Source organism: Musa acuminata, chromosome BXJ3-8, assembly GCF_036884655.1.
Source record: "Musa acuminata AAA Group cultivar baxijiao chromosome BXJ3-8, Cavendish_Baxijiao_AAA, whole genome shotgun sequence".
Taxonomy (NCBI): domain Eukaryota; kingdom Viridiplantae; phylum Streptophyta; class Magnoliopsida; order Zingiberales; family Musaceae; genus Musa; species Musa acuminata.
In genome coordinates, this window is record NC_088356.1 from 45,646,316 (window position 1) to 45,662,232 (window position 15,917).

General features: G+C 40.1%; 2 protein-coding genes and 1 long non-coding RNA gene across 5 annotated transcripts in view; 1 reads left to right on the forward strand and 2 right to left on the reverse strand.

Annotated features, from left to right (window-relative positions):
• Positions 1-349: 349 nt before the first annotated feature.
• Positions 350-5,986, reverse strand: LOC135645330 (DNA replication licensing factor MCM3). The gene is made up of 16 exons (XM_065163626.1): positions 5,815-5,986; positions 5,612-5,724; positions 5,258-5,466; positions 4,480-4,610; positions 4,148-4,386; positions 3,812-4,048; positions 3,533-3,687; positions 3,248-3,456; positions 2,956-3,118; positions 2,654-2,862; positions 2,242-2,301; positions 2,017-2,109; positions 1,665-1,825; positions 1,062-1,130; positions 827-968; positions 350-639 (listed from the first exon to the last, which is right to left on the reverse strand). Exons 1-16 carry the CDS (start codon positions 5,878-5,880, stop codon positions 583-585), a joined length of 2,313 nt encoding a protein of 770 aa, XP_065019698.1. The 5' UTR covers positions 5,881-5,986; the 3' UTR covers positions 350-582.
• A 516-nt stretch (positions 5,987-6,502) lies between these two features.
• The window catches only part of LOC108953508 (uncharacterized), a 9,522-nt gene continuing 107 nt past the window's right edge, over positions 6,503-15,917 (forward strand). The window contains exons 1-5 of one of the 3 annotated variants that reach the window (XR_001979213.2): positions 6,503-10,671; positions 10,772-10,857; positions 14,494-14,551; positions 14,613-14,706; positions 15,275-15,917. The exon at positions 15,275-15,917 is cut by the window's right edge and continues 107 nt beyond it. This is a non-coding gene — a long non-coding RNA (uncharacterized LOC108953508). Of the gene's footprint in view, positions 10,672-10,771; positions 10,858-11,053; positions 11,254-14,493; positions 14,707-15,274 lie in introns of those variants that run through there. The other 2 variants (XR_001979212.2, XR_010498908.1) reach the window with 2 other exon arrangements.
• LOC103996509 (peroxidase 31-like) lies at positions 11,875-13,326 on the reverse strand. The gene has a single exon (XM_009417427.3). It carries the CDS (start codon positions 12,946-12,948, stop codon positions 11,944-11,946), a length of 1,005 nt encoding a protein of 334 aa, XP_009415702.1. The 5' UTR covers positions 12,949-13,326; the 3' UTR covers positions 11,875-11,943.

Genomic DNA, 15,917 nt, shown 5'->3' on the forward strand with positions numbered 1-15,917 from the left:
GTAGCTTATTGTCAATGACAATATTGTAAAGTTCGATAGCCCTATTGCGGTTGATGGTTGCGTCGCTAGTCTAGCAACAGGCAGGCATTGATAGTACTATGAAGGGTAATAACAACCTTCGTTGGTCGCCAGCCCTACCATGGGCAGTAGCAAGACATAGCAGCAGCTGCAGCCATGGGTGTCATTATGGCATGTGGTGGTCACTTAAAACGTTATTACAAGGAAATCACGATAAATAGTACTGATGTTGTTGAATGGGAATATACACAATGTGCAGCTTTCTTTGATGCTCATGTTGCAACCTTATACATCTAGAAAGCCAACCCATCCAGTAGAACAACTAGTCAAAGAAAGGAAGATGGGCAGACAAACACAGAATTAGAGTGTGATTCATTCACAGGAAAAGGATACTGAACAGGGCAGTCTTCCACATTAGGTTCATGCAAACTGATATGCTCCGAAACAACAGTACAAAGGGTCAAATAAACAGTAGGGGGATAATGGGGATGTAATGATCTTCCTGGTGCAGATGATAGCTTATCACCATCATGGTGCACTTCTAAACAATGGAGAATTTCCTGGCTAAATAATTCGAACAATTCCATCCCTGATCATAATTCTGTTGGAATCCTGCATTCTCTGTTAAGGAAGAAGTAAACCAAAAATATAAGTACTAGAAGAAAATTTTGACAACTGCTATGTAATGAAAATTTCTATTTTGATGATTTCAAGTGGCTCATGCAAGAAACGCTTCAAACCATCAGTAAGTTCATTTATTTTCAGGCAAAATCATCAAGTTTATTTCAGAATTATCAAAACCACATACCTCCAAGATCAATGATATCTGATGCCTGGTGTAAGGCCTCACTGCTTCCCTGTTGACTATCTGTTCGATTTCAGATATGGAAATTTGATCCAAGTGGTTGGCCAGCACATGCTGGCCTAAGATGGATTCAAATGCTTCAATTCTGCACATTAAAAGGAGGCTTATATGTGCCGCTGATATTATATAAATGGAATTGGAATATCATATTACTGCAGAAAGGATTAAGATTGTCGACCTGTCTGTGGGTAGATTATCCTGATCTGCAGCATGGTGTATATCTACATCCATCTCGTCCATAGTGGTACTGAAGATAAGGCATGACAACAAAAGGTCAGTTCAAACTAATGTGTCACTCTCAAAAAGATAAAAGGATACTAGAATTTAATTGTTAATACTAACTTCTTCAACAGTGAAGACTTCATTCTCATGTATCAGTACCACTTCAACATTATTCTATATCATTTATAACTACCAACAATCCTAATCATAGTGATGTAAAAGGCAGTCTAATTAAAAATAAGAAATGGAGCAAAAGCCAAAGATCTTGCAAATCAAGGTTTAGATGTAAAGCTGCAGCAGATGGTAAAAGCTCAAATTTGGCTTTATTGAATTGTTAGGTGGACATACTTCAGTTTAATCTGATCACTAAGGCCACTTAGTTATTAAAGCAATTAGGACAAATTTTATCATTAGTATAGACCATATTTTAGACATTCTAGACTACTATAGCATAAAGAAGTCTTATGTAAAGTTGTTCGGCATGGGCCATCCTTGTATCCGTTGGATGTCCATCCTAGGATTAGGATTGAAAGAAAAACAATTTTGTTCCAGAATTCACCTTCTACCACCAAGATCACCAATGTTCTGGCCAGCATCATGATCAGCTTTCTGTTTCATCTCGAGTTCTCGTTGTTCACGCTCTTCCATGTCAGTTAGTTCTTTGTGATATATAGCAAAATTTAGGACTTGCAAAGCAGCCTCGACATCAGTTTTCAAAACCTATATCAAAGAAAAACATTACTTGAAGATGTCTACATGAATAGTAGTGACTAAATACTTCAACTATAGCTATTAGATAGGAGGGTCAAAGGCCAGCTTCTCTCAAAAACAAGTTAAAAGGGTGGACTGTTTTTCCACTTCAGATGTAGCTTTCCTTAAACCATGTCAAGTAATAGAGGCATGACAAGTACCTCATTTCTCAACTTCAATTTGGCATGAGCTGTTGAAAGACGGATCATAGTCTCCAAGGTTCTTGCAGTTATAGGAAGTGTACCTCCTCCAGACTGAAAAAAAGAGGAAATATATATCAGACACTCGGGTCATCAGTTCTTGTGGTCACAATCAACTTTTTGAGGACAAAATGGAGCCAGGTAACCACTTTAGTAAAACACTAGTTTTTTTTGTTTGGAGTGTACCTTTGCATTTGAACTGGCATCCCTAAGCTCCGCATACGAAGTTGCAATATGGTCAGATGCCTGTGGATAGGTATAAGTAGGAATATCATAACACTATCTAAAATAAAGCAAGTTGTACGGTGCTTATACAGTGCAATAGATGATGGAAGCCTATGCATCAGAATGTGTTAACAACTGAAAAGGTGTTTCTTCAAAAACAGGACATGGAGCCTTCAAATAATTGATAGGGGCCAAAGATAGAAGACATTAGTGCAGACAAATGACTGAATTTTAGCTAGATTGAATCTGACTCTAAGTCAAATTTTCCATTCCAGTGGACTGGTGTTTACTTCTTCAAGGTCAACCACCAACAGTATATATTAATACTGCCTTGCAAGTTAGCTTAGTTATATGTTTTTCAATTTAATATCACCTCATCGGTAAGCTTTGGCTGAATCCTGTTCTTTGCATAATGGATGAACTTCTTAAGAAACTTGATAGTGAGTCTCTCATGTTTTTGCCTTTTACCCCTTCTCTTTTCTTGGCCATGAAGAACGCGATCATACTTGACAAAAGCGGATGCATTTGCATCACCATCATCTTCTTCAGTGTATCTTGAAGATTTATCAAGACTTCCAACTCCTGTACATGTTGAAATGGCTCAGCAAGAGATTCATGTGTGTACACTCATCTACAATCTAAATATCAGTAACAAAGTATGAAGCGCTACAATACCTCTACCGTCTGCACAATATCTATGCATTCGTGAGACATGTTCTGAAATAAGACGGTCAATTTCAGGATCCATTTGGTCAAGGACAATAAATAGCAAGTCAAAACGAGAAAGCAATGAATCTGGCAGTCCAATGTTCTTTGTTGGTGTCAATGAGCGGTCATACTGTTCAAGAAGTACATAGATAAAGATTAGACAGCATCTTATATTCTGATAGCATCAAGAAAAAAAGGAATCAAGAGACTAATTTTGATCCATTTGATTACTCTGAAACAAGTAAAAGAGAGAATTTACAGTTCCATAAATAGGGTTTGCTGCAGCCACAACACTGCATCTAGCATTTAGTGATGCATGAATCCCTGCCTTGGCAATCGTCACAGTCTGTTGTTCCATAACTTCGTGTATGGAAACACGATCTTGATCATTCATCTTATCAAACTCATCAATGCACACAACACCACGATCAGCGAGAACCATTGCACCAGCTTCAAGCCTTCTCTCACCTAGTCATATGAACCATAAAAAAATTTCTAGAGACAGCCATAAAAGAATTTATGCAAGATAATCAATATGATATACCAGTTTCCTGGTCAGAAGTGACAGCAGCTGTCAAACCAACACCAGATGAACCTCGACCAGTTGTTGAGATAGCTAGTGGTGCAATGTTCATGATAGCTCTTAACAGTTGGGATTTGGCAACTGAAGGATCACCAACCATCATCATGTTTATATCTCTGAGATTAAGAAAAAAATCAACAACTACAGGACATTCAAGAAAACAAGCAGATATACACAAGCCAATCGTGTGACTGCCAAAAAGTAATAGAATGATCATGCTCATAGACTGGGATAACCTACCCTCTTAAATGGGTTCCATTTTCCAAATTCTTTTCAACTCCACCAAGCATCAGCAAGATGACTGCCTTTTTAATCCATAAATGACCATATATTGATGGTGCCAGCGAGTTTCCAAGCAAATCAAATGTATCATTTCTCTTTGCTATCTCTTTCATTCTTTTCAGATCTTCAAGAGAATATATTGGTGCATTTGCTTCTTTGTTCAAAAGAGAAACATTGTTGGCTATGAGAACAGTCCTGTAAATAATGGCAATTCTCTCCTTTATAAGAAAAATTAGCTCAACAAATGCTGTATGAATAAACTAGTAGAAAAGCACATCTTTTAATGAATTGAACCTGAAGACTCCATTCAAGCTGCCTTTGCTTTTCCCAGGAAGTGCTTTATATATCCCCACAATTGCTACACGGTCACCAGGTTTGCAACAATCAACTAGATCGTCTTCGATAATGACATCTACAGTCCTGGGAAGCTGACCAGGAGCAGAATTTTCAGGCATTTCTTGCATGGATAGAGTTTGATGATCCTTGTATTCACAAAGACCATATTCAGTAACCAATAGGTTACCATTTTCATCCTGAACAAGTTATCAAAACAACAGATGCATCAGGATAGATATCAGCTATAAGAACTTATAAAGTTGAATCATGCTTTGGAAGTCAGACTTTACCCTGGTTGGATAAACAGAACCTGTGGGCAAGCCCACCATCGATGTAATGTCCCTGTATTCACGAGTTGTAAATTGTTCTGTTGTAGGACAATAGTGAACACTTCTAACAACTTTTGGCCTTACGAGGGAGCCTGCACACAATTAAAAGGTAAGGATTAGATACACGGAACTGATGGTGTAACACCACATCTCACTGAGCAATGCAAAAGCATCAACTGCCTCAATGTGCTGAAAAAAGAGAATATTACACAGATTCAATTTTTACAAGATAAATAAGAAGTGGAGAAGATAGGAAACATATCAGACAAATAATGTAACCCAGAGAACATATTATTTTGTTGAACAACTAGCAGGAAATCAAAGACGACATTAATTCAATGGTTCAAATCTATTTAAAATACAAAATTTGGATTACTAAAGCTGTTAACCAAATGATGCCCTTTAAGACACAAAACATTGCCAGGTAAGAGAAGAGCAAAACAAGGAAATTGAATGCAAACAAGCAGATAACTTATTTTTCTGGTAATTCTACAAAAATTTTGCTGTGGTAATCAGCGGCACCGACAGTGATAAACCAATTGTTCAATCTGCTGGGAGAATTCTTTTAAAAACATATATTGCAAGTAGCAATACTTCATGTTTTGCATTATATGATCTGCTATCATCTATGCAATCAACTGGTCTAAGCAATTGCTCTAAACAAAACCAATTATAAGTAACAGGTTCAAATCATCATTAAACATAGATACTTGTTACGATAGGGCTCAAATGAGAGTACATTTCGTGACGATGCCTTCCACGCAAACCATGGAGCCGATGAAGGAGGACATGAGATCCCTAGGCGTGACCTTACGGAAACCAAACTGCCCGCTGAAACCCACGAGCACGCGCTCCCCTTCCTTCAAATACTTTGGGTCCACGTTGCGCGTGACCTCCGTCAGAGCGTCCGAGATCGGCAGGATATACTCCGCCGGGCTAAGAATCAACCTATAAAAAGAAAGGCGCTAACGCTAATCACCGATTATCTTTTACGGCAAAAAAAAAATCCGGACGAAATCTAACTAATCAGAGAGTCGATTAATTAGAGATCTGTTAGGGTAAAGGAAAGAGGATTTATCTTTCGATTTCTTACCTCCGGGCAAGATCAAGACTGTAATTGCGGATGTCATCAACGCCGACGATGAGGCGGCGGCGCTTACTCTGGATCATGTCCCTTATGGATTTCATGTAGAAACCCTTGCCCACCTTAATAAAAATCGAAACCTTACATTAAATCAACTAAAACAAGGTTGATTTTGTCAGGAAATATCGACAAGAAACAACTGGAAATCTTACATCTTGATCGAAGAAGTCCAGGAATGCGCGCCTGTGAGCAGCCATCGCCTCCTCGTTCACGTCCATCTTGCACCGATCGAGAACGAGATCGAGAGGGAGAAAGAGAGAGAGATGGGGGACTTCCGGCTGCTGCTGAACCCTTTCAATCAAGCCGGCCCTTTCATTTTTAATATGGAATATAACTCCTGGCGGGAAATGGGAGCTGATGCGGTAGGTTTGGCGGGAACGCCGATGTGCCTATGGAGGCGGAGAGTAGTTCTCCACCGTTCATCTATGATGGAATCGTGGACACGATCTTGATGATCACAATCAACTAGAGTGAGACAGGACCAGATGAGGCAGCTCTACGGTGGAGGATCGCTCCCGTGGCCCAGGAAAATGGGTGATCAAGATTTCGCCACCCCCATATGGTTTTACTAAACTCTTACTCCAGTTGTGAATTAAACGGGGCCCACTTTTTTTCCAATACATAGAAAGGTAGTTTTGTGGGTTGGCGTGCTCTTAAAGTACAGGATCCCAAGGCCGAGGGGAATGGGCGATCATACCTTCTGCACCCGTTTGGTTTACGTGTGTTCGTTACCTTCAATATGAATCGACAAGGGCCCATAGTCTCTCCAATAGACAGGATGGTAAAGGCCTAGATAGTTACAAACGGGTAGAAAAGTTCCCCTCCCTGATTTGGAGCTACAGAGCGAAAAATCCAGATTTACGGACACATTTGCCTGTTGAGAGACGTGAGAGTGAGGGAAGAGGAGGAGCCATCTTGGGGATTCGTCTTCCTGTTCGGAGCGGTCGCGATGAGCATCCAAACCGCGTTCCCTCGTGTCGTGTTTCCGAGCCTCACCCCCGCCACCTCGTCACGCCGTCGTCCCCGTCGTCTGATGGTCCGTGCAAAAGGTCCGTTCTTTTGCGGTTTCGTTATGTTGAACGCCTTCATGTGGATGAGTTTTCGCCTCCTTTACTTTCTCCTTGATTCAACCGGTAACTCTCGGGAGCTCAAGGACTACCGTGGAGCAATTGATATGGTCAATGAAGTTGATCCGATCTGTCCAACTTTTGGGGGTGTCGTCACGTTGTAAGAGATGACAAAAGTTTGATTTGGATGAGGGAGAATATCACTAAGGGTAAAAAGATATTTATATCTTGTGTTCTGCTTCAATCGGATGACTGAGATATTCTCATCTTATTTTAGTCTATTTCTACAAAAAGACTCATTTGAAGATCAAGTTAGTTTCATTAGTCAAGATCGAAAAATATCCGTAAGAAATTTAAAAGCTCAAGCATAGTTCAGTGAGTCTGAATGAAGACATAATTGAAGAAACTGATTCATGTAAAATTAATTATGTAATAGTCAGGTTTTATGAACAAATATTATTTTTAGATGTCATATTGATATGGCTCGTTAGGTGTTGAGTGGACATTACATGTCGAGTCTCGATTGATCGAGAATAATAATCATAATATTTGCCCTCGTTATGCTTTGTGGTACATGTTTTTGAAGGGGATGTTTTGGTCACATCGACCACATTGGTTGATTTTTTTTCTCTTAGGTGAATGCATCTCAAACAAAAATATACTTTGGTAAAGTCAAGTGTTTCGTATGTTGTATTTTGAGCGGACGCATCAAGCGCAAAATAATACTCTAATTGTGTCAAGCACTTTAAATATTTTGTTGTCTTGGATGGACGCATCATGTGTAAAGGGATGACTTGAGTGCATTAGACGCCTTAAATGTTTCGAATGTTTTTTTGTCTTAAATGGATGTTTCATGCATAAAGGGATGCTTTGGCCTATTAATGTTGAGCCCTTTTGATTTTTTTCTATTTTAAAAAAATATATCGTAGGGATGCTTTGGACCTATTCGTCGATATTACATGCTTTGGATACTTTTTTTTATCTAAAGTTCACAAGGGTACATTTTGGTTTGATCGATTGCATCAGATACCTTTGATGTTTCTTAATCCTAGGTAAAAACATTTCATGCATGAGGAGAGGTGGTATTGATAAGAGTCATGCTTTGGCTGGGAGTATACCTCTTGTATATTTGCTCTATCAATATAATCACAAGTAGATACTTGTCATAATGTTAGAGGGCATCACTTCCACAAAGGAGCAGACGAAGTAACTCTAGATTGAGCATAGTGTCGACCTGCCATCTGGCTTGTTGTACGGCCTGCTTTCTATGGACTTGAGCAAGTTGGGTGGATCTGGTCGCGTCAAGTAGTAGTCGACTCAAAGGCATGGCATGAGAAATTCGAATGTGTGGTCTGCTTAAGGTTGATTTGAGATAACTTAGAAGATTAGATCGTCTTGAATACTCAATCAACTTGAAAACTAGTTAAAGATATGACTGACTTGAAGATGTTATCTTGAAATATATCATCGTTTTAAGGATCTCATCAACATGAGGATATGACATTCTCTAAGGATGCGACCAACTTAAGGATACAACTATATCTAAGGATGTGACCGTCTTGAAAATATTTGAAAGGTGCATCCAACTTCATGACACTTACTTGAGGGTGTGATCATCTTGATGGCGTAATTGACTTAGAGACATAGCTGACTTGAGGGTGCGAGTGTCTTGAGGGTGTGACCATCTTGATCTTGCAGCTAACATGAGGAAGTGATGAACCTCGAGGGTGTGTGCATCTCTTTGACTTTGAAACATATTCCGGACTTGGGCATACATTACCCCTTGAGATAGCTTCTTGAGATGATGGAATGTGGGAATACCACTCAAGCATTCCCTTGTGAATTGATTGGAAAAGCTAAGCACATGAGGGTGTCATAACTAACATACATAGTCATGTGCATCCTGAAGTCACTCATGTTCCACATGATCCAAGGTCGATTGATGAGGTGAAGATCAAGAGAGGGGTCTCTTCATTGATATGCTCTTGTGGAGTTTCATGGGTTCAATTTTCCTACGATATTTTCTCAGAAGGTCTTCTTTATAGTGTCAATCTGATGTGGTTAATTTTGATCGTTGATTCAACTTAAGTTGAACCTAGTTGGCCCATTTTTAGTGTGGTTGCATTTAGAAGGACAAAATTTCAATTGGAATGAGGAAGAATTTCACTTAATGCAAAAAATATATGTACCTAGTATTTTGGATCGTACTTCAATCCCAAGACAAAAAACAATTGTATCACATTTTCGTTTGTACCTATAAAGGGTTATGTTAGAGTACGTCAATCAAGATCCCTCTAATTGTCAAGTCAATTTTGATATGTCAGTCATAGATTAAAAAAATGATCATAGGTAGTCTAAGAGGTTAAGTCCAATTCAACGAGATTTGATGTAGCATATTTAAGGTGTTACTTGTTATCTCCAAAAGTTATCATGGCATGTTCATTAAGGCATTGATTAGACTCCACATGTCAAGTCTTGATTAACAAAAAAATAATGATAATATCGGGAAGAATCGATTGTTTCTATTTGAATCTTTGGTGTGTTCACAATTTAATGACAATGTTCAAAAGCCATAAACTATCTTTCTTCAGGAAGGAACAAGTACAAGTTTGATGAAATGTGCCTAATGATACTTTCACAATCTATCATTTTGATAAGAGGGATTTTGGCATAATTTGGAACAAGAAAAAAAATGCCAGCAGCAAAGCTTGTGGGTTGGACTTTGGATTGGTGTGATTCCGCAGGATGAATGTTTGTCATAAAAGGAATCATTCTGGTGTCACTAATATACATCACGAAAGTACCTAAGTATCAAATGTTGATTAGAGCATTGTTGTATGAGTAATATGTCTTAAATTCGAACGTGAGTGTCATGTACGTCATTTTATGTAATAGAAACTTTTTTATTTTTTTTTAAGTACCTAAGTACCAAGTGCAAAGTAGACGCAGCATCTGTGAGAATTCTCATCAAATAATATTATAATTGTCTTTACAATCAGCCTCTTAAATGTTATATTTAGTCAATACATCTTGTCATATAAAATAACATTTAAAATTTTTCAGTAGAGCCATCTGATAACTCTGTTGAAGTCATGAGGAAGTTCTCGGAGCCATGGTTTGCAATATCGTACCGTACCACTCGATATGGGGCAATACATACCGGTCCGATAGAAGACCATTACGAGCGGTATATCGATTCATCTTAGTACATCGTGTGTTGGTACGCTCAATACAGTTCAGTACAACTAGGTACATACCATACCGACAGCTGATCAGTATGCCGGTACGGTATGGTATTCAGGAACACACTTTTGTGTCGACAAAGGAGTTGTAATCAAGGTAAATTTAAGCTGTTAAACATTTTTATCAAAATGGTTAAAATAGGGCCCTATTTGATAAGAATTAAAGCTGCTCTTATTAATTCAACTATGTGAGAACCATCTTTCACATTGGAAGCAAGAAAGTATTCTTTGACTTCTGCATAACTTTATTCTTGAGGAAAATTTACTCTTCAGGATTTATTTTCTTCAGCTACTCATAGATACAACAATATATGAGTTTAATGATTTCTTGTCTTTGCCTCTTGCAATTCAATGATGGACATACATATATGGGGAGTTGAGTTGGATGATGAAGTGCATAAAAGCTGCACCATCATTCACTCTGGTGGAAAATAGACTACTGCCCACAATACTGTCTCATTCTCTTTTAACTGATCTAAATTTTCTTGAATTGAACTAATGTAGCAAACACACATTGATTTTTCACTTTTCCTTTATTTTCTCTTTGGCCTCTATTACTTGGATTTTGTCAACTGTTTAAGAACTTTGGAACAAAGAAAAAAAATACAATCATTTTGTTGACCTAAGAAGATTGGTTGTCTTCCTTGGGGGCTTTGTTGATCATAGAGACTCAGTGGGAGCACCTTTTATGCCCTTGCAGGTAAAGTCTTTATTATTATGTTAAATATTGTTATCTTAACATAGGTTTTTGGCCTTCCACACACTTGAAATATTTTTGTTTGGCAAAACTTATGCATCAGGCACTATGATGACAAAGCTGCTGAAGTAGCACAAGGATTCTGGAAGAAACCAGGATAGAAGTAGATCATTAAGTTAACAGTATGAGGTGAGTTTTTTTTTTTTCTTTCTTTCTTTTAACAAATGGTATTATATTGATCAAGATATAGTTACAAAGTATGTGACAAAAGGATCAAAGAAGCATATTGAGATCTGCCAGTGTTTGCCAAGGAATGACTAATATTATGGGAAGATCTAGGAAGATGAGAGATGACAGTGCTTGTAACTCTGAGATTATCTAACAGGGATAAAATATCATAAAACCAGTTCTTCAAAAATCAAGGGATGATGGAGAGTCCTTAAGCTGAAGTCACCTCAAAAATATGTTGATCGTCTCAAAGATAGAACTTCTTCCATGTTCATATGTGTATATATGTGTTCATCAAGAATATGCAAAAAAAAAAAAAAGGTATTTCAAATGGTTGATGGCTTAATTCTTTTTTTATTTGTAATCTGATTGTAGTTGTCGTGAGTTATTTAAAGTCTTGTGTGCATGATTTTCTTTGTATTACTAGCAAAAAAACCTAATTTGTTCGGTGATCCATTACAAATTCTGTATTAATGTAAGGTTTATAGACTAAGAGGCTAATTTTTGTATTTATACCATTAGGTAAGTATGAGATAATAATATAAAATAATTAATTTTTAAATATATAAGTTTTTTGTTTCATTCCAATTAGTATTTGACTCAAAAATAAAAGTTATAGGGGAGAATGCAGTCAGTAGAGATGAAAGGATGACAATCTCTCATAATTGAGCGAAATTTGAGTAGAAATTTTATTTTTGTTTATGATGGCATTTTGTTAGAAATAATAATAATTTACAATCGAAGGTATTAATTAGTTTAGTTGATAAAGAACAGTGGATAACATTTTCTTTTAGACCATATCATCATCTCACCAACAAGACCATATCTGATTGACTATCAAATATGACTATATCTCAATCCAATTCAATGAGGTGAGAGGATCAGATCAAATCTGAATAATTAGGATTATTTTTTGTGATCAATATATATCTCATGAATTAAGGCTCTCACTGTCTTCCTCTTCTCTCCACCCACAGCTCTCTCAAACCAATGTCATCAAGCTCGATGATTCAGACGCAATCCACAGTCAAGCCATCAATCAATGATTCAAGTGGTGAGGTTGTTGAACACGTCGCACCGCCGCCGGACCTCGCCCTTGCGTCCCGCCTTCACGCCGAGCACGCTGACCTTCTCCATGGCGCGGCTGAAGTCGTTGAAGAAGGCCGTCTGGTTGGCGGCGTAGAGCTGCACGAAGGGCCTTGTCCGCGGGTCTAACGCCAACGCCTGGTCGGAGGCCAGCAGCCCCAGTCCTCGCAGCAGGTTCTGGTAGTACATGTTGTCGAACTTGCCGGGCGTCATCACGTCGTTGAAAGCCGCGATGGTTGGGTTGTTCACGTAGTTGGCGCACGCCTTCTGCAGCGCCTGTGCGAACTGTGGGCTCATGGCCGGGTCGTGGGCGTCGCGCGCTCCGCCGTTGTAGCCGAAGATGCGCGAGGCGAACTGGCTGCAGTGGGAGAAGCCGACGGTGTGGGCGCCGGAAAGGACGACCAGCTCCTGCACGGTGAAGTGCCTGCGCGCGAAGAGGGAGATGAGCTGGTCCACGGTCATGTTGGGGCCGGGGAGGTTGCCTGTGATGGAGGCGGCGGTGGAGGTGAGGGCATCCTTACGACCGAGGCGGACGCGGTAGAAAGGCCCGCCGAGCATGAGGACAAGTTCGCGGGTGGCGAGGGCGAGGACGTCCGCGCAGGAGACGACACCGGGGCACTGCAGCTCGAGCGCGGTCTTAGCACGGACGATGGCGTCGAAGCCATCACCGGGGAGGGAGACGTTGTCGTCGGCGTCGCGCTCCGCGCGGTTGAAGGCGTTGCTCGACACGAGCACGGAGGCGTCGCAGCCTCCGACGAAGCAGTCGTGGAAGAACAAGCGGAGGGCGCCGGCGGCGGTGGTGGGGGTGCTGATCTGCTTGGTTGTTACCACATCCGACACGATCTTCTCGACATTGGGACACGTCTTCTGATAGTACAGGGTGGTGAGCTTGGCGGTGGCAGGGGCCGCGAGGAGTAGGACAGCGACCAAGGCCGCGAAACTTGCCACCAGGGGATAGCTGGCCATGTCAACGAGGTTCTTCCTCTTCACTGTAATCTGGCAATGGGATAATTAGATGATGAAAGTGCTGCTCCCCCCTGGGTTGGCGTGGGTGGAGGAAGCAGAGAAGGAGAAAGAGAGACAGAGACATTTAGAGCGAGGGAAGGGTGCAATTAGAGGATGGGAAGAGGGAAAGAGGGGGAGAGAGAGAGTGGGAAGGAGAGGAGGAGAAGGAATGAGGGAGAGAGAGGAGCGGTGGGGAGGAGTTTGAGGACGACGACCGTAGCCAAGAAATGTGTTGTATTAATAGGCCGTTTGCGTAGTGATTTCTTTCAGATGTGTAGAGCCAAATTGATGCACCCAATTGTTCCGCCGAATTGACCTGTTCGGACCAAATAGAAGAAGACCACCTCATCCTTTTGCCGTCCGGCGGTGATTATATATATATATATATATATATAGTCGATTTGATGGACCCAAGTGTGACCCTGATCGACCTAATGTACTCGGTAGACGAAGACCACCTCTTCCATTTCTACACTCCCGAAGTGGCTTTATGCTACTGCTGTACTTGGTCGTTAATGGAGCACTTCACCCTCGTCTCCTCCTACACTCCAGACACGGCCTTCGCCTTCGCATCCCTTGCGGCGCTCCTTTGACGCAAGGGGGCCGGGGTTGTTCGGTTGCGAGACTCGTCCCAAGGCCGGCGCTAACGTGCTCGATGAAAGGCCGAACTGAAGTGGCGCCGCAGGGGGAGGTGGAGGAGCAAGGAGTTTCCAAGGCTGTCCCAGGCGCAGACGGCGGTCCCATCCTTCCCCGTGAGGGAGGATGTGCCGGCTGGTGCGTTCCTGGAGGCATCGGAGTTTGCAAGCATGCTTACCTTCCATCTAATATCTTGTGAGATTTGACTTCTTCCATAGTGTTGCCAATGATCTATGCGAATCCGGAGTTTATTTGTCGCAATGCAATGTAGTGATTATCTTAAAGTTGAAACTTCTATTATGATCAATTGAGAATGGAAGGACGAAGAAAGTTACATATATGAAGTTGGTGAACATATTAAAATATGCAATTTGTTATATTTAGATGTGGTTGATAGCAGAAACTTTCTATCACAAAGAGAGTTTAAAAGCTGAGATAGATATTAGGGTTTTTATCAAACTGGTCCACTCCTTAAGGGGCAACATGATGTACACAAACAGCTGTAGAGTCGATGGTAATGGTCCCAGAGATTATGATATGACAATGCTGAGTTTTGTCTGGTATTAGGTGCATCAATTTGTTACATTCTGGAGTGAGATGAAAGAACATGTCAACAAACTCCACATTCCTATACTGTACAAATACTTACAGTTAATCTCTTTTATGTGATTAACATTTTGTCTCTGAACAATTTCCTTTGGTCATGTTTAAGTTCCAATCGGTTTAAAATTTGCTTGTCCATAACATTAATATCTTCTTGTTGTGAGTTATGACAAGAATTCAGTTTATGCTGAACTTACTCTTGCTTTAGCATTGGTTCTTTTCTCTAGTAATTTGGACATTGCACTAATCTGCTTTTTCGGTTTGCAGTATTGTGGAAGGTGGTTAAAAAGTGCTTGTGCAAAGTCCCAAGGGTTCAATTTCTGGGGTCAGTAAATCTTCATTACCTGGAATTAAGTGGTCTTTATCTCAGTACTAATCTGCAGCAGGTGCTAGTTTGAAGATTGAAAGAGAGTCCAGGAAAAAAGAAAACTTGATTAATTTGCCAAAGAACACAGGGCAACCATAGTGTCGATATGTCAGGTGAGTGGACTGGACTTCCTATAGCCTAGACATTCAGAACCAAAGCGATTATGTTGGTTCATGATTACTTTCCTTAGTTCATTGCGAGTTTAGCATCTGTGTGACAAACAGGCTGAATTTGTTTCCTCAGCAAATATAAGTTTGCATTTTTGTACGGAGAAATAAACTAAATAGATCTTTAACAAGTTATGATATACAATTCTTTCATGCTAAAAGACTAAAACACAATCAGGTCAAATCTTTTGCTACATCTTCTGCATTCCCAACCTAAGTTGTTACGTTAAATTAGCTGTAAGCCAGGCTTATGGAATGATTGGAAATCACTAAGGCAATACAGTTAAAATGATTTGCTTGAAGGATATTTAGATTGGACAGTTCATGCTGTCTTGTCCAGGCAGCAGAGGAAGTGGATTTTTCTGGAAATGGGATCAAAGCAGCCAAACTAGAGGCATTTGATGATGCTCGTCAAACAAATACGGGCTGAAAACTCTGAACCTCTCTATAAATGAAGAGTTTTTTTAAAAAAAAATTCAATAGTTAATGTTTTTTTCCTAATTATTCCTTGCAGGGTGCTGTCTGCCTGGCACTCGGTTTGAAAATTGTTGATGAAGAAGCACTTGATTGGGGTTCCATTGAGATAAAGATTATGTTCATTTTCCAAAGCACAGCTTCAGTTTGTGAATTTCCTCTAGCAACTAGATCTGTACAATTATAGTACCCTGCAAGTTTGAAGCAGGGCAAGATCTGACTGCAAGAAACAAGTTGTGATAAGTTGAATGGACTTCCATTGTTTTCCAAATAGTTCCCTGAGGAGCCACAGTCACTATTGGTGTTTCTGAAGCTCCAGCAATACTAAATAATACAGCTAGGCTCATTAAACTAGTGGGCTTCTGATGTGCCATGGACAAGACCATGTGCAAGCTGATTAGCTTTGCCGGATGGGGAAGTATTAGGACACAGACAAATTGGGATAATGCTGATCCACTAGAGATGATAACAATTTCTATTTGATTCCAACCTTTGGGGTTAATATGACTTGTAATCTGCTGCAGCATGGATCAATTCCTCACCATCTAAAGCAGAGGATCTGCAATCTACTTCCTGTGTAGAATATCCATTGGAGATCACTTTGGTCTACAAATTCACCTGGTAAAAGCATCACCTGAAAAAGATTTGCACACAACTAGTTTTAGTCCAATTGTTGATGACAA